General features: G+C 46.0%; 1 protein-coding gene across 5 annotated transcripts in view; it reads right to left on the reverse strand.

Annotated features, from left to right (window-relative positions):
* Positions 1 to 25,624, reverse strand: part of CARD11 (caspase recruitment domain family member 11) — a 184,482-nt gene that overhangs the window by 43,412 nt on the left and 115,446 nt on the right. Inside the window, exons 1-2 of one of the 5 annotated variants that reach the window (XM_024102339.3) lie at positions 10,209 to 10,372; positions 4,227 to 4,300 (exon numbers count right to left, since the gene is read on the reverse strand). The exons of 2 other annotated variants lie outside the window; for them this stretch is intronic. In XM_024102339.3, coding sequence (XP_023958107.2) covers positions 4,227 to 4,300; positions 10,209 to 10,237 — 103 coding nt within the window. In that variant the 5' untranslated portion in view covers positions 10,238 to 10,372. Of the gene's footprint in view, positions 1 to 4,226; positions 4,301 to 10,208; positions 10,373 to 25,624 lie in introns of those variants that run through there. 2 more of the 5 variants (XM_065560141.1, XM_042853131.2) reach the window with 2 other exon arrangements.

A 25,624-nucleotide genomic window follows, 5' to 3' on the forward strand; every position in this document is an offset into this window, starting at 1 on the left:
CAAACTTGGGCTGACTTGAACCGTGATTTGGCCATAAAGAAATAAGACTATCCACAGCAGTTGAGGAATTGCTCTCCCGCTGTTCCTTTCAGTGTTTAGTATACAAGATATTCTTTAACAGTAGGAGATCTTAATCCAATAATAACCTCCAGCTAGTCCTAACTATTTCAAAGGTCTTCGTAGATTCAGAAGAATAAAAGAGATAATCCCTTTTTACATTAAAAGAAGCATTCTCTTCCTCTCTCTCTCTCAGGGACTGGCCTTCTCCTGGCTGTTTCACACAAATGCACCTTACTATGTGTTTGCTATTTTTTTCTTTTTGTTACAATTTTTGACTGAACAAATCACCTCACAGTTAAAGCTCTTCCCTGGTCTCTCTCAGCCTTCACACTTTCATATGCCAGGGACTGCTTTCCACTGATCAAGGGAAAAAACCTCCCAGGCTTCAGAACCAAGGTTCCATAAAGCACTCATCTCCAGGTCAGATCTAAAGCTTCATTTTTAGACAGATAAAATGCTTGGGGTTTATTATTATTCTAACAACATCCAGTGAATGAGTTTAGCTTTGAATCCCGGGGTCTCTTAGTTAGGTGGAAGTCCAAAGGCAGGACAGGCAAGGAGCTTCTCTTAGAAGCAACAAGAACAGCAAGGGAAAAATCATGGGGATGGAGGAGTTGTTATTCTGCAATTCAACTCAAGCGAGCATTGCTAAAACACTGTTGTGGAAAAGCTCCCACGGCCAGACTTCTATTCAACGCAGGCAGCGTTCACCATGATGGTGCAGAAGTTAATCCCTCCAGCCCCTTAATCGTTTCCATTACCTTCCTCTGAATACTTGCCACTCTATCAGTTCTGAGGTGACCAGAACCAAACCCTGCTCTCTAGAACAGAGTGGGAGCACAGTGCTCAGCGATCTCTGTGGATCACTTGGTTGCTTCTTCGTGAGATATGAAAAAACACAGGGTGCCGTGCAAGTGAGGAGGAGGAAGTTTATTCTGGAAGTGGTGAATTATCTGGGTCCCTTGGACTTCCGCATTTTGTTCACAGATGTTCATAGCGTGGTGGCAGTTAAAAAGAAACCACAACACAGAAAATTCTCATGTTAACTACACGTTAATATACAAACGGGGGTGGGTTGGGGGCGTGGGTTAGTGTTTGATGCTAAATAGATGAAATAAAAGCAAGGTTTTAAATAATATTTATAAAAAAGAAAAGGGTTACATAAGAAGGATAAGATTTTTAAGCTGGAACCTGCAAGCTGTGTGCCTATTATCATCAGCAACGCTTTGCGTGTATGCTGTAGCTCATTCTCTTCCTTTGTATGTTTCTCTAGCACACAAGGGACAGGAAGTGCCTTCCTACCATGTGTTTGTACAGTAATACAATAAATCATAATTAAGGCTGCAAGTTTGTCATGGAGGTCACAGAAGTCACAGATTCCGCGACTTTCCAGGACCTCCGTGACTTCTGCAGTGGCCGGTGTGACTGGCCCGGGGGCCGCCTGAGCAGCTCAGGCAGCCCTTGGGTCAGCCACACTGGATGCTGCTGGGGAAGTCTCAGGTCACTGTGTCCCCCTCCCACAGCAGCAGGAGTTTGGGTGAGGGAGGGGGCTCAGGGCTGGGGGTTGGGGCGCGGGACAGGGTGAGGGCTGTGGGTGGCACTTACTTTGGGGGGGGGGGGGCTCCCCAGAAGCGGCTGGTATGTCCTGCTGCCTCTGCCTGCAGGCACAACCCCTGCAGCTCCCATTGGCTGCCAATGCAGCTCACAGCCAATGGGAGCTGTGGAGCCTGCGCTCGGGGTGGAGGCAGCATGCGGAGCTGGCTGGCCGCGCCTACACCCAGGAGCTGAGGGACGAGGATGTCACTGCTTCCGGGGAGGCATGGAGCCAGGTAGGGAGCCTGCCAGCCCCACCAACCCCCCAGCACCAGCAGGGGTCCTGGGTCACACACCACTACCCACCCCCCCCAGCACCGGCGGCGCCCCCAGTCTGCTCCACCAACACCCGTGGCACCCCTCAGTCCGCCCCCCCCAGGACCTGCAGCGCCCCCGGTCCGCCCTCCCCAGCACCCCTGGTGCCCCCGGTAGTCCCCCCCAAGAGTACCCATAGCACCCCCGGTCCATTCCCCCACCCCCAAGATTTTGTCAGGGGTATATAGTACAAGTCATGGACAGGTCACGGGCCATGAATTTTTCTTTACTGCCCGTGACCTGTCCATGATTTTTACTAAAAATCCTTGACAAAAACATAGCCTTAACCATAATAATAATGACAGCAGAGAGCTTTTTTCATAAGCCCTCTCTTTGGATAGATGCAGCTTTGCGGTATCAGAGCAACATCCAACAACAACAAAATACAATAAAAAGAGAAGAATTTTGTGCTATTTTTCCTCCTAAAGGAAAATCAGAATGTGAAATGTGATAGGGAAATCACTTCTTTTGCTTAAAGAACCAGGAAACGTGGCTTTATTCTTGGCTCTGCCACTAGTTTTTCATATAGCCTTGGGTAGGTCATTGAAGGCCAAATTTGCAAAAGTGGCCTCTGAATTGTGGGTGCTGAACTTTAGACAACCTCAGTCTAATTTCAGAGGTGCTGAGTACCCACCACTCTCACTGATTCTGGCTGGAGTTCTGCACTATTGAAAATCAGGCCCCTTTTATTTAGATACATAAATATGGATTTAGATACCTACCGGTAACTTTGGGAACCACATTTGAAAAGTTTGTCCAGACAGGTGTCTAAATTTGGATACCCTAGAGGAGGGAAACCTAAAATCAGAGCCTGCTTTTGAAAATTTGAACCTTAGTCTCTTTGTGTTGCAGTGTCTCCATCTGATAATCAGGCCTTGGCTACACTCGCGGATTCACAGCGCTGCCTCTCCAAGGGGAATAGCTTGCAGCGCTGCAGGCGCTGATTACACTGGTGCTTTACAGCGCTGCACTCGCTGCGCTCGGGGTGTGTGTGTGTTTTTTCACACCCCTGAGTGCAGCAAGTGCAGCGCTGTGAATTGCCAGTGTAGCCAAGACCTCAGGATAGCAATAAATACCAACATCACAAGGCACGATTCATTAGTAACTGCGAAGCACTTTGAAATCCCAGGATGGTAGGTATTAGGGAAGTATTAATTATTATTACTACAGTATTATTACTTCAGATTCTGAAATCCTCAAAGTATCTCTAGGAGGCTGAGAGCATTGCTGGATAATCAAGGTTGAAAATAGCTATGTTTCTGCTTTACTTAGTTTGGGTGGACGCTGAAACAACCACTTCAATCAGCACTCCCTCTCTCTGTCTATAAGAGAGTCAACCAGCTTGCAAAATGCCCCAGCGTCAGCAAAATGTAGAAGATATAAAATGACGGACCCAAAAAAACAGAATAGAAAGTTTTAAACACAATATAGTTTTCCATTAGCATAAATATCTTCTATCCACTTCTCTTACTGAGTCAGGCTTCTTGTTACAAATAACTTACAGCGGGAAAGAGACCATTACTAGATTTGCAGTGAGGTAAAGCTGGGTCCTTGTCCTAAGGCATGTCCCCATCCCAATCAGGAGAAGGCTAACGAGCTTCTCTGGGCTCAAATGGTACCAAATGGCACACCTGCAAAGTGTGCTCCAGCTGAAGGAAGCAAGCTTAAAAAAGAAATCTTGTCACAGGAAGACGTAGCAACCAGGAGGAAAGCTGTTGTGTCTCAGAAGTAGCGGACTCTTGTAACAGAGCAGCGGAGAGGGAAACAGCTGACAAGCCTCCGCTGCCTACAAGGACTTACTAGACCTAGGGCAACCTGATCACTGCAGGGCAGAGGTTGAAGGTAAACCCTGACCCGGATCCATCTGTGCCAGACTGCCATATACAAATCAGACCTTTATAAGGGAACTCAGAGGCTGAATGTCCCCTTAAGCAGGAGATCCCCATAGTGCCAGAGAGTTTGGCGTAAAGTTCCCAAATGGGGAAAGGACTCTGTAAGTGGAAGAGACTCAAACTGCCTGAGTGTGACCCAAAGGAGAGGCCCAGCCTATCACAGTCCTCACTGAGGACAGTTAGGAGGTATGCTCATACATCACTTGATTTCACTTGCAGTTCACAAGAGAGTTACCCGTTATTCAGTTTCCCTCTTGGTTCACAAGGGAACCAACTCTCATTTTCAGTACACATCAGAGACGAGAGGCAGAGACAATCCAAACCTAAACTGTGGTTTAGAATGCTCTGGAAGCAAACCCAACTCACTTCTGGCAAAAGGAGAGAGAAAGAATTCCTCTTCACTCTTCATACTTCTTATCACTTCCTCAAGAGAGTCAGACCTAGAAGAATAAAAAGGAGAAATCTACAAAGTTGTCCCTACATTCATATTTATGTCCTTATGAAATATTAAAATGGTGGAATAAATCCCAGGAGATTAGTTCCTAGTCAGGAGTTCTAAACAGGAGAGAACAACTGGAATGAATCTCAGAAGAGTTCTACTTTCCCAACTAATAACAGAACGACGTATAAAACTCCATTCCACCAAAAGTGAAAGAATCATGCACGGATGACGCAAGGATCAATTATTATCATTATTGCGTAGTGCTCAGGAGTGGCTTTGCACCTCACAGTCTAGAAAAGATGACATGCATCAAAGACAGAATGCTGGAAATTGTTCTGCATGCCAGGAGAATCTTGCTTAATATCTGAACAGTACACACTCTTGCTTATTCCATTTAGTTTTACTTGAGCTTGCATGGGGATTCCCATCCCTAGCTTTAATCTATTTTGTGGAAGGGCAAATTGATCCTTTACTGAGAATGCTGGTTTGTCCTATGAGATGTTGCTGTGGAGGTCATGTGTTCTCTTAATCAGTGCAATAATATTTAGTATGTCACTGCAGTGACTTCAGTCCGGTACAAGATTAAGATTCACGTTTTCTGCAGTGCTCTCCATCAGGTAAGATATCTGAGGTCCAGGGCAAACTGATTGTGCATTCCTCAAGTCTGTTAGCCTTAGCCCTTCAGAGTTCTTATCAAGTTCTCATACAGGAAGGAAAATGACTAATTTTGTCTGAATAGCAAAACCCACAACAGATTGTGATAGCCCAGACAGGCAGCATCCAATCAGATTTGCCTGCACAACATCTATTACCAATAATAAAAACACAGAACATGGAAAAAACCCTCCTTCGCAAACAGCGTGGTAGCGACGCTTAGGCTTTTTTGCCACCCTTTCTGTGTGTATTCTCTTCTATGCAGGTATTTATATCCCGCCCACCACCATAGCATCTGAGCACTAGTTGCTAATCATTTTGAAAAGCATCTGTGAGTGACTTAGGAATCTACATCCCATTTTGAACGCTGTGAGGCTATGTCTGCACTTAAAATGCTACACCAGCATAGCTGCAGCTGTGCCACTGTAGTGCTTTAGGGTACACACTCACTACAGTGCTGAGAGGGGTTCTCCCATCCCTGTAGTTAATCCACCTCCTAGAGAGGTGGCTAGGCTGTAGCTTGCAGTAGCTAGACTGACAGAAGAGTTCTTCCATTGACCTAGCACTGTCTACACCAGGATTAGGTCTGTGGATTTTTCACACCCCGAGACATAGCTATGCCAATGTAAATTTTCAGTGGAGACCAGCCCTAAGACAATGAAACTTGGGCTCCTAAGTGTCTACATCATTTTTGAAAATGGGATTTAACGTAGGCTCTTCTGAAAGTGTTACTCATGGCATTTCCCAATACATACTAAGAGAAAACGGAATGATTAACACGGTGATCAGGACAGACAACTTGACAAGTGTTACTCCTGGGGGAATTCTGCGCCACTGCGCAATGCAGAATTTTGCACAGAATTTCCTCCCCCCCCCCCCCACAGAAATGGGCTGCAGAGATGTTGGATGCCACTAGGGCCAGTTCAGAGCCCAGCTCACAAATAGAAGACAAGGCCGGGGGAACTGGAGGGTTCCCAGCACCTGCAGTTTCCAGTACACCCTGAAGGAAGGAGGGGAGCAGTGCGCAGGAATCTCCGTGCAAGCCTGGGACCCAGCATCAGGCTGTTTCTCCCTCTGGTTCCCTGGCCTCTGTGGGGGTAGAGGATAAGAGTGTCTGGGCCTGCAGCTGGCCTCTGGGGGATAGGGAGTGTGAGTGGCTGGGGTGGGCCCATGGCTGGGCTGGGGTGTGTGTGTGAGTGTCTGGGCTGAGGAAGGGGGGGCATGGCTGGTCTGGGTTGGGTGGGAGGGGGTGTGAGTGTCTGGGCTGGGACAGCCATGGCTGGGCTCTAGCAGGGAGGGAGTGTGAATGTCTGGCTCCCCAGCTGGGCTCTGTGGGGAAGGGGACAGAGAAAAAGGAACTGGGTTGTCGTAGGGGTTTCTTTAACTCTCTACTCCGGGGGGAATTTTTGTGTGTGTCTGTATTGTTATAGACATACATACTTGCTGACAGGTATTTTGAAATAAATTACCAAAATAATTGAAACTGGTGTGATTATATAGTGAAATTTTGACAAATAAAATTTGCAGAATTTTGCACAATTTTAAAAATTTGTGCCGAATTTTTAAGGCGCAGTATTCCCCCTGGAGTGTCTGAAGACGTACATCTGAATTTTCAGATGTGGGCATCTTAACAGGGCTTCTTAGGTGCATATGTAGCTGCTTTATACATGCACATTAGGTGCCAATCTAACATCCAAATGTAGGATTTCAATGCTCCATTTATATCACCATCGTTTAAAATGGTGCCTCTAGGGACAGCTCTCCTGTAACAGAAGGACGGGAAACAGGAGGAAAGTGAGATGGAGAAAGATAGAAAAGAGAAACAGGGATAAGGAAAGATAGAAGGGAGGAAGAAGAAGTAGGAAAGGTGAGAGAGGGGGGAATGCAGAGAGAAACAAAGAGGAGACACAAGAGAGATGGGGATGAAAGTAAGAAGGGTTGTAGTAAAAATGGTGAGAGGTGAGACACAATTGGGGAAATACAGGGAGTGTAAGATTGGGAGGTCCCGAGACAGATCTTGGCATGCTAAAGATTAGTGTTAGTTCAGAGCATGCAAATCAAGCTAATGGCACAATAATTTTAATAATTTACCACAGGAATTTAGTGCGTTTAAAAGGATTCGAGAAGCAGCAAGCAGAGAGATGAAAGCTCGACACTTAGTAAGTACTTTAATTTACACATCCTCCACGCTACTGTGCATGATGATGAGGAGGACGACAATGAGGGTGATATTGTAATACAAACAGGTTTAAAGACTGGATTTTTTTTGTTTGAATGCAGCATTTAGCTGCTGACACAGACACTCTCTTTTTACTAGAGTGCGGGGGAAAACAGAGGTATAAAAAGAAGCTGTTGTCCTTGGGTAGTACATGGCTCATGAGATACTTGATCTAGGAATGTTGTTGAGATTACGGAAAGTCCATTGCCAGGCTTCACACTTGTTTTTAGTGGTGATGAACAGTCTGTTTTTACAACTGGGATCTGGATTCCAACTAGGCTAAGGGGAGGAAGAGTTACGAGTTAAGAGGAAGAGGAGGACAAGATGCTAGATACAGGAAGGTCAAGTCACCAGCCGTTCAACTCAGGAGATCTGGGTTCAAAATTCACTTTGGCCATCAGTGCAAATGAGTCTGGTGATCTTAGCTTAGGTCTTATTGTTAAGGCTAAGATTTTGTCACACATATTTTTAGTAAAAATCACGGACAGGTCACGGGCAATAAAGAAAAATTCACAGAAGCCCATGACCTGTCTGTGACTTTTACTAAAAATATGCATCACAAAATGGGGAGCTGCAGGGTCCCCACACTATCCCAGAGGTCCCCAGCTTGGAGCTGCAGAGTCACCCCACTGCCCATGGCTCCCAGCTTGGGGCACCCCAGCAGCCTGTGGTGGCTTGAAGCTCCAGGGCACCCCCATCGTGGGGAGCTGCAGGGCACCCGCCCGTGGTGGCTGGGAGCTCCCGGGGGCCCTGCTGTCTGTGGCGGCCAGGAGCTACGGGGCACCCCCACCGCCCACAGCGGCTGGGAGTTGCGGGGCATCCCTGCCCCCCCACAGCAGCTGGGAGTTGCAGGGCACCCCACCATCCACTGCGGCTGGGAGCTTGGGCCCTCCACAGTTTCCAACCACCATGGGCTATGGGGAGGACTCTGCACCTCCCAGGCGCCACAGGCTCAGGTCACGGAGGTTTCTGGACACCAAAATCGTTGCCCTACTTATCGTATATATCTGTGTGTGTGTTCGTCCCCATCATAAAACTAGCACTAACTCTAGTACAGTGAGCCTTGGCTCATATTAAGTTGAATTGACAGAGCTGTGTGGGAACCAAGGTTGGGATAGAGGTTCATTCCCACATTAGCAAAAGCTCCCACTGCCCTTGCGTGCATTATAGCTGGTTCTCATTAGTGCTATTAGCATCTCCCTTTTATGAGTACAAACAGAAAAATATTAAGAGAGAATGAAATGTAATTGTATCATATAAAATTATCATGGGTGTTATTTACTTAAGTTTTGGCTTATTCTAAACCCAAATGTTACATGGGTTAGAAAATGCGTCCACAAAATTCAAACTTGCAATGTTTCTCTCATCCAGTGAGGTCAATGGGATTCTTGTTGAAAGTACAGTATTCTGTCATTTCCAAACAACCAGTTCATGACATGGAATGTCTGAGAGTCAGGACCAGATTGTCTCATTTACCAGGAAGTGTCCAAATTCAGCAAGAAATGAGCACAAAGTCATGTGACATTCCAATGAGCAGAAAGGCCAAAATTTTCATCTGTTACATTCATGTAATTCCACTGTCTTCATCTTGGCCCAGATAAATTCATGAATACTACTTTACTCAAAAGACTGTATGAGATCCAATATCACCTACTGTTAGGAATGTACTGTCACACTCCTGCTCACAAATGAGAGTACTAAACGGTGGCTAGACAAAATACAAGAAATATGAGATATGAATAAGTAACAAGCTGACTGACAGTTTCAGAAGACAGATGGATCTTAGCAGACCTACTACTCCCAACACATAAGACAATACAAGACACAAAACCTCACCACTAAAATAAAGTATCACAATACAACAATTCTGGCCTTTCATGGGAATATGACAGCTCTTTCAAACATCTCAAATGCACTATACACATGTATAATGATTTCACACCTAGCTCTCTATGTAGAATCAATCACTTGTATGTTTACCAGCGAACTGTTTACCGTTGAATTTGTCATCCCAAAAACTGCTCAGCACCCTACGGCCAATGATTGTTACCATCTGTGTACTGCTTCTTGATCCTCACATATATAGTATTCACCTAACTACTTATTCAATTTTGTACCTCCCTGTAATTATGCCTTTGAAATGCCAACAGTTGTAATGTAAAGACTACTTTTTGGTGCACCATCCAATTTACTAGTCCAGTTGCTCACACGTTTCTTTCTCAGATCCGCCTGAAGAACGAAGTAAACCCCATACATAACACAGGCATCAGGTGTCTTTCCAAGCCAGAATCAGTGGGTCAAATGATGGGACATGCTACTGCACTGCAACTTAGCAGAGGGTGTGCTAGCCTCTGGGGGAACATACTTACTCAACTGGTGATAGGCTCCATTCTCAGGCATAAAGCTCCTTGGAAATGGCTCTGGATGGGCAGTGCCAACGTTCCTAAGACTCCCTTTGTGGAACCCCTGGCTTAAAGCTGGAAGTACAGTGCTGTGAGCTCTTCCCCGCAAGCAGAGCACAAAGCACATGTAGAAATCTGGATGTCACTTGGCAAGGAAAATTACCCAACAGATAAAATGCAACACTGCTGAGGAAGTACAAAGTCGTACTAGGAGTGAGAAGCAGCTCCTGGCAGGCTACGTACAGTTCTGCTGGTTAGAAAGCAGTGCCTTTCATACAGAAGTGGCTGAACCTTTTAAATAAGTTTCATCTAGTTAAACTGGCTTCCCCTCGTTACCCCCTCTGATCCCCTCTCCTTCCTCTCGCTCTGTGTCCTGCCTCTTCACTTGCTGCCGCAGCGGGACTGTGTGACATAGCTCCGGAAGCGTACACCCACCATCCTCTCTCAGAAATGCTGTGTCTATATATAGCAGGGGGAGAGGTGTTGGGGGCTGCCTCACTTCCCCATTTCTTCTGAACAGAGGCTGTGAGTGACTTTAAAACATGACACCTCTGTAGAAGGAAATCAAAGAGGAAGTGTCTCATGGTGTTAGAGAGCTCTGCTCTGGATGTGATGGGGGAGAAGGGTATTACCTGAAAACAGCCTTCTCTTCTGCAGACATTACGACAGAGGTCCTTCTGCAGCAACATGTGCATCAGTGAAAGGGTGGGGAAAACAAAGATGGAATGCACAAGACCATTCCCAGCCTGGGAGAACGTTCCCTTGAGACAGCCTATTAGGGCAGCAGCATGATGAGCCGCACCGTAATGAACTCCTAACTCCTTAACAGGTGGGACTGTACTTTGTTCCTGTAAGCAACGTTCTCCATTAATCATTATCCCACTGCCAGGGAAAAGGAATAATAGCAATACTCAGGACTTCTATAGCAGGTTCTACCATCAAACATTACCGTTTGTGCTGTGCAAACATTACTTAGTTAAACAAATCCCTTTGCGCTGCTTTACCTTGAAACTGTACCCATTGCTTCAGCTAAGGAGAATAAGGTGAGGTACAAACTCCAGTATGGAAAAGTTGTTCCCAGCAGGACTAGCGAAACATGGCATGAGACGGAATTCCACTTTCACCACAGAAGAGGCCAGTTGGTTCAATTCAGAGTCAAGTTGCATCACTGGTGAAGAGTGGAGAAGCCAAGAACTGAACAAGTCAGAAATCTAACTATCATCTTCTCCTAAGAGAACGTGGTCATCATGGGGAGCAGTATGGGGAAACACAGGATGAAGGAGTACTATTGACTGAATTCCCCTCTTTCAGCATGGGAAAGGAGCAGTTAGGAACTGCCAGATCAGATCAGAACAGTGCTCCATCTAACATGGATATCCTGTTTCTGAGAGTGGCCAGTACCAGTAAAACACCCTTTCTGGAAAATACTCTAAAAACATGATGAGGGGTGGGGGGTCGAAGAATCCCAATCCCATCCATTTAGGGGGCCTTTTTTTAAAGGCACAAAGTGCAGACACCTAAATCCCACTGAAAGTCAATGGAAATTAGGTACCAGAGTATTGTTTGGGCCTTTGAAAATTTCCCCTTTTGTATTTGGTTTCTCTCCTGAAACATGAGGAACAACAATCCTTACCCATGTTTCTTCTAGCTAGTGAAACTGCAGAGATTGTGTGTACAAGTTATACACCTTGCTATCTCATATCACCCACTACCAATGGTTAATTATGTTTTTTGCAAAAGAGCTATCCATCGGTGGTCACCTTTTTCTTGTAATATGAGAATGGGTAAATAATTCCCACACTTGAGGATTGAATTCTTTCAGCTCTCAGCTCTAGTCAAGAGCCTTAGAACTAGATTTTTTATTTTCTTCCAACCCACAATCAAGGTCATGTTTTGCAAAGAGCTCAGCTGCCACGTAAGCAGCAAAATAACGGCTGGGGTGCCCCAGCGACCCGTTGGTGTCAACTGGCAGAGGACATAAGGGATGCATAGGAGTTTACAGGGATCGCCTGGGTCTGACGTCTACAAAATAGTGCACCAAAGGGTAGGATGTGAGGTCTCTACCAACAGCTAGTAACACACTGGTCGTCCTAATCATTGCAAGATGTATGTATGGATATTTAAGCAGCTATGTGTATACACTGAAAACGATATTCTTAAGATATGTGAGTTATAAGACAGCTCCCCAGAAGACGACAAGCAGGTTTGCATCAGGCAAGGGTAGGGCGACCTTATGTCCCATTTTTAAAGGGACAGTCACATTTTTTGGGACTTCTTCTTATATAGGCGCCTATTACCTCCCTCCCCCGTCCCATTTTTTCACAGTTGCTATCTGGTAACCGTAGGCAGGGGGTAGTAGACCCTTCTCTCTCTGGCTGATCATTGTGTGACTTACAGTTTAAGTCTTGGCTAGAAAATGCAGCAAATACTTTAGATGGGCTAAACTTCACCAGACAGGAGAGTATCTGGGTAATTCAGTCTTGTGTATCATGTTATTTTACATGTAATCTTTTGTTTCCAATACTTTGACTTGCTACTTCTCAAATCTCTAAGCTTTGTTAAATAAACTTGTACTTGTTTTCACTTCAACCATATTTAAGTGCTGTGTGTTAAACAGAGCAGTGTTCTGAAGGAAAACTGGTAAACTGGTGCACAATGCTTCTTTGGGAGCAGCTAATCTGTGAATACTGAGAGCGTTCAGTGGAACAGGAGCTAGACACTCCAGGGCAGATGCTCAGAGGGTTCAGGTGTTGGAGTGTGCTGATCACTAACCTGCAGGGGGGATGTGGGGCCTGCACATGTCTGGAGGGAAATGCTTGTGTTGCTGGTGGAGTTGGGGAGCTGACTTCTGGTAGGCACAGACAAGAGTTCCTCATGCTAATGGCAGATGGTGGCGGGGTGCCTCACAACCCTAGATGCCCTCGGGAAATATCACAGCTGGACTTTTGAAAGACCTAGCCCAAATGGTGAGAAAATCTGGTCCTATGTGTCACAATGGCAGGGAGCTGCTGGGTACTAAGCCCTTCAGAAAATCTGGCCCTTATTTAGATGCCTAAATTGGCTGAGCTCTTTGAAAATCTTGGTTCAGTTATAGATGCTGAGTACTTGAAAATCTGTTCCTTAAAGCCTTCTTCAGATGTTAGCTTTGCATGAATAGGTTGTGGCTATAGAGCACTTCTTGCATACAAAGCTTGCTGGAAGTAGTAGTTTATAGTTCTGGTTTGATGACACTGTATAAACTTTCCACTACTACAGAAAAACTACAAATCCCAAGAGGAAGAGACATGGCACCATAAATCAATGCTTATGCATGGTAATATTTAATCCTTGGGAACCCAAGACATAGACATTCTACTGGAGAGTAGATGGTGGTAATCACTGTCAATGGACCAGTCTAGAGTCTTTTTCAACATATCATCTCCCATCACAAACAAACTTTTGAGAGTTAGATTAGTATTTGCACCTTGAACCCTTCAAAAAAATCAAAAAGGTTCTTTCCCATCTCCTCAGCAACACTGCTTTCTGAGAAGAGCAAACAGAATTGTTTTTCTTGTATTCAAAAATTAATATCGTGTAATAACTACATGGGGTTTTAGATTAGACTCTCCTTCCATCATTATTTGTTCTGTTTATCTTCCTTGTGAAAGCTGGGAAGTTTCATCTTGCTGACTCAGCTGCCTGAGCCAAAATGCAAAAAAAAAAAAAAAAAAAAAAAAAAAAGACTATTTAAAAAAGGTCCAATGATTTTATTTTCTCATCATAAATATGAAATTTAATTAGCAGCTCACTGCTAACAAAGCCACCATGGAAAATGAGACTGAGGTGACAGGCAAGCATAAAACACAACTGTTAAGCAGCAGGCAATTTAACTCCTGCTTTTCCCTGCCAGATCTTCAGCTCTTCTAAGGCTGTTGTGCCACGTTTTTCTTTCCTGGGAAGGATTCTCTGTCCTTGGGGTAGCAATCACTCCAGTGTGAAACAGCAACATACAAAGTGCAAAAGAACAACAGAAGAGGAGCACTGGAGGGCTTACCAGAGTCCTACAAAATATATAGAAACCTAGTGTCCCTCACTAGTCTTCAGCCCACATCCAGGCATTTGTGGGCTGTGCACCTTTGCCTCAGGGCTTACCATGTCTCTAGCTCCCTTAGCTCCAGAGGGAAAGGAGGTTGTATGAAGGGGTAGGGTTCCAGAACTCGGGCTCCAGCCTGAACCTGAACATCTACACTGCAATTGCCTGAGCCAGCTGACACGGGCCAGCTGCAATGAAGACATCCCCTAAGAGCAAGGGGCTTGTTCCTGGGAGTGTGTGTATGTGTGTTATTATTCCGCCAGCTCCTCTGACGTGGCTCCCGAGCAGCAGGAGACAGAAGTTCTTGCAACTGGGTCTGTGTATCAGTGTGGGTGTAAGGGGGAAGGAGTGTGCCAGGTTCCTGCACAACCACACAGCCACAGCTGCCTGAGGTAAGTTCAGAGCAAGGATGGACAGGTCCTTTTTGCCCTGGTGGAGGAGCACAAGTTGCCAAAAAACCCCAAACAACCCTGTACAGAGTCATCACTGAAAAGCGGGGAAGTACTGTGGGAGAACACTGGGAGAGCTGCCTGAACCAGTGCAACCACAAAACCTGCACTGCCTACCTGTTCTAGCAGTGAAATGGTTGGAAATGAATTGGTGCGGACAGAAATGTTCACAGGAGCTGCCCGGGCTAGTGCAAGTGAAACGATTTCTGGACTATTTGGGAAGCATTTGGAGCAATTCTGTGGGTGGGCAAGAGTACTGCTGGTACTTGAACTAGTGCTGTAAATGACAATCTTTTCTCATTGTTGTATGCAGTGTTGTTGTAACCATGTTGGTTCCAGGATATGAAAGAGACAAGGTGGGTGAGGTAATATCTTTTATTGGGCCAACTTCTGTTGGTGAGAGAGACAGAGTCAAAAGCTTGTCTCTCTCACCAACAGAAGTTGGTCCAATAAAAGATATCACCTCCCCCACTTTGTCTCGCTAATATTTTCTAAAATAGATGCCAATTCGGAGGAGGATAGGGATATTCTGCAGGGAGACTTGAATGAGCTTGTGAATTGGAGTATCAGAAATAGGATGAAATTTAATAGTGAAAAGTGTAAGGTGATGCATTTAGGGATGACTAACAACAATTTTAGTTACAAGCTGGGGATGCATTGGTTAGAAGTAACGGAAGAGGAAAAGGACCTAGGGGTTCTGGTAGACCGGAGGATGACTACGAGTCGACAATGTGACGTGGCGGTGAAAAAAGCAAATGCGGTCTTGGGATGCATTAGGCGAGGTATATCTAGTAGGGATAAGGAGGTGCTGCTTCCGTTATGTAAGGCGCTGGTGAGACCTCATTTGGAGTACTGTGTGCAGTTCTGGTCTCCCATGTTTAAAAAAGATGAACTCAAATTGGAACGAGTGCAGAGAAGGGCCACTAGGATGATCAGAGGAATGGAAAACCTGTCGTATGAAAGGAGACTAGAGGAGCTCGGGCTGTTTAGTCTGACAAAACGAAGGCTGAGGGGGGATATGATTGCTCTCTTTAAATATATCAGAGGGATAAATACCAGGGAGGGAGAGGAATTATTCCAGCTTAGTACTAATGTGGACACGAGAACGAATGGATATAAACTGGCAGTGGGGAAGTTTAGGCTTGAAATTAGACGAAGGTTTCTGACCGTCAGAGGGGTGAAATATTGGAACGGCCTTCCGAGGGAAACGGTGGGGGCGAGGGACCTGTCTGGTTTTAAGATTAAATTAGATAAGTTTATGGAGGGAATGGTTTAATGGTAAAACATATTAGCTGAGGAATACCGAGCAATAGCAGGTAAATAATATAATGGCTAACAAGGGTCAGGCTGGAGACTCTTGCCTACATGCTCGGGGTCTTACTGATCGCCATATTTGGGGTCGGGAAGGAATTTTCCTCCAGGGTAGATTGGCTGAGGCCCTGGAGGTTTTTCGCCTTCCTCCGCAGCATGAGGCAGGGATCACTAGCAGGAGGGTTCTCTGCCAATTGAAGTCACCAAGACACAGGATTTGGGGACTTCATCAGCAGAGTCAAGGGAAGGGTAGGGACGGTTTTGTGGCCTGCAGGGGGTCAGACCAGATGATCATAATGGTCCCTTCTGACCTTAAAGTCTATGAGTCTATGAGATGGGCCTTAACAGCACTGGCCCTGGTTACTATTTAATTCTTCTGGCTTCACTCCTGAGACTTCAGGGCAGGTCTTAAAATCCTGAAAGATGCTGGAATGAGGTTGCATACAAACAGTTTGCCTACCAATGTGACATACCCAGAGGCAGTTCTTCTGGTCAGTAATGGAAAACAGTGGCTAAGAACGAGCAGCATTCCACCCAGTGGCTTGGGGCTGCTGAAGATTTTCCAGATGAAACAGGATCTTGTCGTCCTCAGCATGGCCTAAGGCAGGGAGTTTACATCTCTGATGTTTGTTTAGAAAAGTAAGAGCTTCGTAATACTGGCTCAGGAAAGTGCCAGGTGCTGATACCTGACTGCTGGTAAAGCCTCTCAGATCAAATCAAGCTCACTGGGTTTGCATAGCACTTTTCAACGGAGGATCACAAAGTGCTTTACGAACATCATTTAACTCTCACAACACCTCCATGGGGCACGTAAGTATCATTATGCCACACTTTACATGTGGGTAGACAGAGGAACACCGTGAATTGGTGGCAGAGCCAGGAATGCATCCAGGAATGCTGATGCCCAGTTACCCTGCTCTAATCACTGCACTGTCCTCCATTTCTCATCACAGATTTTTTTCCCCAGCTGAGCATGCAGCCCCTATTTATACCCCGATGAAGAACAGTGAACCACAGCTCAGTTTCTGGGTTCTATTCTCACTCTCCTCCCTGTAGACCGTAGCTGAAGCTGGACCTGAGCAGGTGAAAAATAAAGAAACCACCTGCTATGTTTTGGCATCCTGACTACTTCTATTTCCTGTAATTAACCCTGTCTGTTTCTGTAGCCTGCCTGTTCGGAATTATTTCTTACCAGCTGTGGACGTTGGGGGAGAGCGGGCTGGAAGAGTGATAACACACCAGGAATAATGAAAATGGAGTTAGCAAAGATAGAGGTGACTTTTCAGGTTTCCACTCACCAGCAGTGATTAATATGAAGCTTTTTACATGCTAATGTTTTCCTGCCTTCCGCCAGTAATAAATAACCAATATGCTTTAATACCTAGTTATTATTCATCCCTTTCAGATATTTGGATTTTGATTCTTTGCTGCAGCTCAATCACATTGAATTTCTTTAACCAGGACAGCTCCATTAAGGCGCCTCTCCAAGGACATCCTGGCAGGGCTGGTGACAGTAATGGATAACATGGCACATGAAAGAGAGGAAAACTACAACACAAAATATTACTAGCCATTGGGAAACATAAGAGAAAACTCAAACATACGCACAACTACATTTAAAGTAATGTTAGGGATGTGACACAAGCAATAAAATGAGAAAACGCACAATTACGCCTGACACTCCATTCTTAACTCGCTCTTTAATGTCTGGGCACTACAGCAAATACATTATGCTACTTAATCAGTGTTTGACATCCTTATAATACCTTGATATAATGTGGTGAGTTAAGAATGCAATGGCACCATTAACTATGAATTTCCTTGGGATTTTTTTTAACTCATCTGTCACAACTTTAACTTTCGTTTGTTAATTTTTTTTTGTCTCTCCAGAGGTTTTTTTTTTAGAAGAAACAAAGGGTAAAATTTTCAAAAGCACTTGAGTGACTTAGAAGTCTAAATCCCATTTTCAAAATTTTAGGTGCTTAACTCCCATTGGGATTCTCATTAAAATAAACGGGACTTTAGGGTTACCATATTTCAGGTTACCAAAAAGAGGGGAGGGGAGGAAGAGATCTAGAGGAGGGTACATTTGGGGGAGCTGGAGGTGATACCTGCAGCAGGGATACTCACTAGAGGTGGGGGAGACAGCATCGCTCCCTGTCATGGGGACTGGGCAGCTGGCACAAGTCCAGGATGCAGCAAAAGCTGTCAATCAGTGCCTCTCTGTGGGCCCACTCCCCAGGGCTAGGAGCCGGGGCCTGGGTGGGCGGGATCCGACAGCTGTGGCTGCAGAAGAATGACCAAATCAGCTGTCAATGCAGGGAAGGGACCCATCTGGGGCTCTTTCTGAGCCGGACAATGCCTGTTATTTGAAAAATCCTCCCAGACAGAGGATGGAGGCTCAAAAAAAAGGCAATGTCCAGGAAAACCCAGGCGTATGGTAGCCCTACTTATGAGCCTAAGTCACTTAGGTGCTTTTGAAATTTTTATCCCAACTAACATTCATAATCATAAAAAAGCTGATTAGTGGACACTCATTTCTAGGATACATGCTCTGCAGTAATCTGCCAATATACCCCAATCCTAACCGGCAAAACTTCTACTATACCAGTGCTGAGGAGACCTTGGGAAAATTCAAATCACATTTGGCAACTTCAGATATAAGTAAGAGTATGCTTATAAAATTTGCAGATGACACTAAACAGGGGGAGGGGGAGAGGGGAAGGGTTGCAAACACTTTGGAGGACAGGATTAGAATTCAAAATGACCTTGACAAATTTGAGAATTGGTCTGAATTCAACAAGATGAAATTCAGTAAAGACAAGTGCAAAGCGTCTTCCATATGCATGGAAGAAATCAAAAACAATACTATTGATGAAGAAAAGTGTTTCAAAAGAAATGAGCAACTACCGTCCAATTACAGTCTTCCCACAAGTGTATAAAGTCTTCACCTGCGTCATACTCAATTGGATTAAGCAGGATCTTGAAATGCACGAAAGCAGAGAACAGGCTGGTTTCCGCTCAGGGTATTCGACAATTGATCACATACACTCAGTTCGGCAGTTCATCGAAAAATGCAAGGAATACAAAGTACCACTGTGTATTGCATTTGTCAACTACAAAAAGGCATTCGACTCAGTAGAGATCAACACTGAACTCAACGCGCTCAATGAAATCGGAATCGACCCGAGATACATCGACCTGCTGGAAGAAATTAACCACAATTGCTTGACAGAGATAACATTATTTAATGTCCCCTGCATTATTAGTATACGCAGAGAAGTCAGACAAGGCAACATAATCTCACTGAAGCTGTTTGCAGCAGTACTGGAGTGTCTGTTCAAGCAATTGAACTGGGAAGAAGGAACCAGAATTGATGAACAGTTAATGCATCTTCTCTTCGCTGACGACTGTGTAATACTGGCAAAGGACACAGCAGAAATGGAGAACAAATTACAGCAATGGGACGGGACACCTGACCCGCACTGGCCTCAGAGGGTTAAAACCTGCCTAGGGAGGCTGAGCGGCAAACTGCCAATTAGGGCAGTGGCTGCAGACAATTAGGGTGGCAGCTGGACCAGTCAGTCAGGGCCCAGCCGGCCCATATAAAAGGATGTTGCAGACCAGAGTGAGGGAGTCTGCTGCAGGGAGCCCTAGGGAGAAGACTGGCTTCCTAGAGGGCTCCTGACGGGCTGCCAGGACTTACAGGCTTGAGGCCCTGGAAAGAGGATAAAGGAGCTGGAGCCAGAGGCAGGAGCAGAAGGAACCGAGGCTGCGGGGAAGTGGCCCAGGGAATAGAGACAGTGAGCTGGAAGGAAGAGGCAGCAGGAAGCGACTGTTAGCCAGGTCCCTGGGCCAGGGCCTGGAGTAGTGGGCGGGCCTGCCCCTCCCCCACCAGCTGCTGAAGGAGCTGGGGACTGCCAAGTTGCTGCGAGGAGTGGCTGGACTCTTGTTGGAGGAGTCCCCCAGAAGGGGGGAAACCGAATGGTGATACAGCAGGAGGGCTGTGCCACAAAGTAGACGCTGAGAGGAAGGAGCTGTAACGGGTCTGCAGGCGGAGGTGAGGACAGGAGAGCCACCACCACCCGAGGGTGCACCCATTGGGACTGAGCTAATTCCCGAAACGCCCAGCAGGCAGCATCAGTGTGGTGAGTGACAAGCAACTGCAAACATTTTCACATGATATCGGGTTGGAAGTGAACATGTCAAAGATGAAGTGGATGTGGAATGACCACTGTGCAGAAGGAATCATCACTGTAAATGGGAAAGAAATCAAGGAGGTCGACAAATATATTTACCGGGGTCAGCAGCTGAGCAGAGACGACTCATTCAAAGGGGAATGCAGTAGGAGGTGAAAGGCGGGGTGGCCAAGTTTCAACAAAATAAAGACATCCCTAATGGATGATGAACTGCCCATGAAGAAAAGGAAAGAACTGTATAACTCCACTGTTTTGCCAGCAATAATATACAGAGCAGAAAGCTGGTCAATGACGAAAGCGGAGGAAGAAAAATTCGCTGTCACCCAGAGAGCAATGGAAAGGCGAATGTGTAAGATATCGCTCCGTGATCATATACCAAATGAGGAGCTCAGAAGACATACAGAGGTGACCAATGTAGTGCAGGCAATGTACGATGCAAAGCGAAGATGGACGGGTCATGTAGTCCGCAGGCAAGACAATAAGTGGACAACCCGCATCAGTGACTGGATCCCCAGAGACCACAAGCGACCAATGGGCAGACCGAAAATGCGCTGGGCTGATCCCATGACAAAACTCTTTGGCCAGAAATGGAAAGAACATGCTCGCAACAAAATAGAATGGCGTGCCGTCAACTTGTGTTCATGGAGAGACAGACAGAGACGGACAAAGACGGGGGGGAGGGATAGCTCAGTGGTTTGAGCATTGGCCTGCTAAACGCAGGGTTGTGAATTCAATCCTTGAGGGGGCCACCTAAGGATCTGGGGCAAAAATCAGTATTTGATCCTGCTAGTGAAGGCAGAGGGCTGGACTCAATGACCTTTCAGGGTCCCTTCCAGTTCTATGAGATAGGTATATCTCCATATATTATATTAAGCCGGACAAAAGTGACAAATGCAAAGTACTTCACTTAGGAAGGAGAAATCAAAATGCGCAACTACAAAATGGGGAATACTGCTGAAAAGGATCTGGGGTTATAGTGGATCACAAATTGAATAAGAGTCAACAATGTGATGCAGGTGCAAGGCTAATCTCATTCTGGGATGCATTACCAGTAGTGTCGTAGGTAAGAGACGGGAGGTAATTGTCTTGCTCTGCTCAGCACTGGTACATAGCTGGAGCACCAGTGCCAAGGCCAGGCACCAGGTGGCCTCAGCTGGAGCACTGTGTCCAATACTGGGCACCACACTTCAGGAAAGACGTGGAGAGTCCAGAGGAGAGCAACAAAAATGATAAAAGATTTAGAAAACCTGACCTATGAGGAACGGTGTAAAAAACTGGGCATTTTTAGTCTTGGGAAAAGATGACGGGAGGCGGGGGAGAAGACGGGGACCTGATAACAGTCTTCTAGTATGTTAAGGGCTGTTAGAAAGAGGACGGTAATCAATTGTTCTCCATGTCCACTAAGGTAGGACAAGAAGTAATGGGTTTAATCTGCAGCAAGGGAGATTTAGGTTAAATATTTGGGAAAACTTTCTAACTCTGAAGGTAGTTAAGTTCTGGAATAGGCTTCCAAAGGAGGTTGTGGAATCCCCATCATTGGAGGTTTTTAAGCACGAGTTGGACGAACCCCTGTCAGGGATAGGAGGTTCACTTGGTCCTGCCTCAGCACAGGGGGCTGGACGTGATGACTCCTAGCCCTAAGTTTCTGTGATTCTATCAGTATTCACAAATTCAACTTTTTCCTTCATCTCACAAATCAATAATGGGCCCATTAAAAACAAAGTTCAGATATATATGAAATTCAGGCAGGTGAAATCTAGATATCAGAAAAAGAAAGAAAAACAAAGCATGTTTACAATTTGTCAACTTTTATCCAAAATGGAATTCTGCCTCCAATAGCCAATGTTTCAAATGTAGGCCCGAGGATGCCATATAGGGTCGGTGACATCTGTAATTTAACAGGCTCAAATGCTATTTTTTCTGATGTTGTCCCTGGTGAAATAGCTTCAGGCTAACACACTATCAGGTTGTGACTTAGCATCAACGTCATGATGATGCAACTTTGAGTCATTGTGGCTTCCACACTATAGAAAAAAGGTCGGAACCTGTTGCCAGAACTTTCTGACAACTTGCCAGCCCCCAAAATGATGGTTAAAATTACCAGCATTTCTGCCCAGACCTTCAACCACGAATATCATTTTCTGATTGCTTTCTTGAAGTGGAGAGTTCAATCTATCCTTAACAGTAATGTAAACAAAAGGCCAATAGATTCTCACACCTGTGCAACACCCCTGAATTCACTGACATTGCACGTCCATAAATGTCAGAAGCATTTAACCAAGAGGCTCCTACTCCATTAGCCCCAATGACCACAAGGGAGTCATACAAACACCAACATGTACAACAACACCATGTTGAGATGTCCCATCCTCCCTTCTGACCATAGAGTTTCAGGTAAAAAGAAACTGATTCAGTGTTTCCAGCCCTACAGGAAACATAAGGCTCCTTTATTTCTTCTAACAATCAAAGCAGAAGAAAAAAAAAAGCACACCCTTTCTGACTTGAGACAGGAGTTTAAATACTTTGCGTTTCACGTTGCACCAACATATTTCATAGCAAAGGCTGCAAAAGAAGCACAACTCTCCCAGTGAAATGAGTTTGATAATCTCAAATTTGGGTATACTACTACCCTGTTTCCCCGAAAATAAGACATCCTCCGAAAATAAGGCCTACTTACAGTTTTGCCTCTCGTTGTAATATAAGGCATCCCCCCGATAATAAGACCTCCCCGATAATAAGGCATCCACCGATAATAAGGCATTTTTCATTTCTGAAAAATAAGACATCCCCTGAAAATAAGACCTAGCGCATCTTTGGGAGCAAAAATTAATATAAGACACTGTCTTATTTTCGGGGAAACAGGGTAAGCCATTAGAGATTGACGGAACTGCAATTCTTTGTACAGGAGAAGCCAATAAATAGAAGCTGCAGTATGGGACCGAGGTCTGGAACGGAAGAGTTCGTTCTTGTTCAGGACTAAGGTGCAGTGGTAGAGTTTTGGAAGAACCCATAGAGTGCTGCAAGAAGAAAGTAAATAATCCTATTTAAAACACACACACAGAGTGAAGCGACAGGTGTTTTCCCCGTTTACTTATGTTCAGGATTCAGAATTCACAGAGGGAAATATTTTAAGAGTTTCTTCATTGTTATTTTTAATCTTTATGGAAATGGCTCTTCTGCTTAGGTGTAGAAACAATATCCGGAAATCCATTAAACAAACCCATAGCCATTAACCAATCTAGCGTTGCACATACTGATATTTGTTACAATGATCATTATGTAGAAGTATTTTATGTATCGCATATAAATTTTTCAGAATTAGTTTATAAACATATGTCCACATACACACATACTTACAAAACAAAAAGGAAACTGCTGTTAACTGCTAATGGCATCCAGGTACATACTACCACCATATAGCCTATTCCAGCATTCACATAGCAAATATCCTATTTTATCCACATTAATGAGGAAAACTTAATCACCAACGAAGGGACCCAGTGCCCACTGAGGTCAATGGGAGGCTTCCCACTGACTTCAATGAGGTTTGGATCAGGTCAAAGGCTATTTTTCTAACACTGATAAGGAACCTTCATGCTTATGAATTTTCTCACAACTTTACCCAATTTACTTTAAAATGCTATTATTTAAGAGGGCTCACAGAATAGCATGATATTCATGCAAAGAGAAAGTATATTTGACTATGCCAAAACAGACTTTAGACTAGGGTTACCATATTCAAACATTTAAAAAAGAGGACACTCCAAGGGGCACTGGCCCCACCTCCGGCCCCGCCCCAACGCCGCCCCTGGCCCCACCCAACCCCATCCCTTCCCCATCCCCATTCCAACCCCTTCCCCAAAGTCCCTGCCCCAACTCTGCCCCCTCCTCTGAGCACCACACATTCCCCCTCCTCCCTCCCGCTCTGATCTTGGTTGGGGGTTGCTAAGTGCTTCCCTGCTCCCCACTCGCCCTGCAGCCTCTGCACCCCCCGCCTGCCCTGCCCCTGCGCCCCCTACCCCTGCAGCCTCTATGCCCCTGCCTGCCCTGCTCCTCCTCACCCTGCAGCCTCTGCACCCCACCGCCTGCCCTGCCCCCCCTGCCCGCCCTGCTCCCCCCTACCCCTGCAGCCTCTGTGCCCCCCGCCTGCCCCTGCACCCCCCTGCCCGCCCTGCTCCTCCTCGCCCTGCAGCCTCTTCACCCCCCCGCCTGCCCTGCCCCTGCGCCCCCTGCCCCTGCCTGCCCTGCTGCTCCTTGCCCTGCAGCCTCTGCGCCCCCCGCCTGCCCTGCCCCTGCACCCCCTGCCCCTGCCTGCCCTGCTCCTCCTCGCCCTGCAGCCTCTGCACCCCCCCGCCTGCCCTGCTCCCCCACTCACCCGGCAGCCTCTGCCTGGCGGGGGCTTCGGATGCTCAGCGGCGACCGGGGCAGCACGGGTCCCTGCAGCCCCGGCACACGCCGCACTCCTGCCCCGTGCCGCAGCCTTCTTCCTGCCACGCGGGGTGACGGGGCCGCAGGAAGGGTCCCCCAGTGGCCAGGGAGTCCCGGCCCGTGAGGGAAGCCCAAGCTGCTGGCTGGGCCCAGCCTCCCCGTGGTCCTGCGGGCTCGGCTGGGGCGCGTGGTCCGCCCGGCCTCTGGGGGCAGCAGCGGCCCCTCCGCCGCCTTCTGTGGCTGTGCCCCCCTTCCCCCGCCCGAGCTTGCTACAATGTAGCCGGGCGGCTGGGCTGCGCTGCAGAGCTGGCGGGTCCTGGTGGGGCCGGGCGGATCCTGGCTTATGCTGCCTCCCTATTTCCCCGGACTTGTCCGTTTTTTTGGCAGTTCCCCCCGGATGGGGATTTGAGCACCAAAAAGCCGGACATGTCCGGGGAAATCCGGACGTATGGTAACCCTACTTTAGACACCATAATCCAAGCATCTGTCATCGCTATACCTATTTACTTTACACAGAGATTCAGTCACTGAAGAAACAAGTACTAAGCCTCTAGTAATTTATACAGAACTATGTATATTTACCCTCTTTAAACTAAAACATTTGGTTTGGCATATCTGATAGACTTCCAGGGATTCCACAATGTCCTTCGGAAGCCTATTCCTCTTTCCTGTTGAGTTGCTACACAGACTCATCGCAGCTAACAACATTGGAAACATTGGCAACGCCACATACAGCAGTGAAAGCAGATGAGGCCTAGTGGGGCTTTTACAAGAACTATCCCTCTGCTACACTTGCACAGGAACTACATACATTATGCCCAGCTGTTAATAGTGCTATTCATTCTTTACTTTCATGAGCTTTGCAAAATGTACTAGGGTTTTTTGTATAAAAATGTAAGAGCCCTGTCTGCCAGTGATTTTAAATGCAAAACTCCCCACTGATTTCAGTAGATAGTTTTGCATGTGGACTGATGGCAGGATATGGCCCTCACTAAATTTAGTCTCTTCTGGAATCCAAATATTTGGCAGGAGAATGTGGAGGGGAAGAGAGGTTTAGTTGTAAAATAAAATCTGAAAACCACTTGTAACATTAACTGAAGCCATTGTGACAATCCTCCAGAAAAAAGTAATTCACCAACTACATTTAGGACACGTCATATGTGAAATGGGTATAACCCAGTTCTGCCAAAGCTGCAATTTAAATAGACTGACATTGTTTTTCCTTTTTGTCTGCAAGGGGCAAAAGTGAGGGGGGCCAAGAGGAGAGGAAAACGTGGCTGAGGAAGCTAGAACAGACGCACTTTTTAATACCTTGTTGGATCTGTGCCACAGATAGCAATCATATAAATCTTACAGCGACCATTGTAACTCCTGAGCCCTTGAACAAATCACAAGCAGAAAGGTTACTCTCCTGAAAATATTCACCTCCATTAAAACTACTGACCCAGACAGGAGGGTGAAGGCAGCATTTTTAAGGAAATGTTGGGGTGGGGGAGATGGAGGCTGTTTGACGTGCACACTTGTAAAAATCCATCTGTACTGAAAATAAACATATGCTTTTTCTTTTTTCTTTTTTTAAAAGTACAGGC

The sequence above is a fragment of the Chrysemys picta genome, chromosome 10 (assembly GCF_011386835.1).
Source record: "Chrysemys picta bellii isolate R12L10 chromosome 10, ASM1138683v2, whole genome shotgun sequence".
In the NCBI taxonomy this organism is placed as follows: domain Eukaryota; kingdom Metazoa; phylum Chordata; order Testudines; family Emydidae; genus Chrysemys; species Chrysemys picta.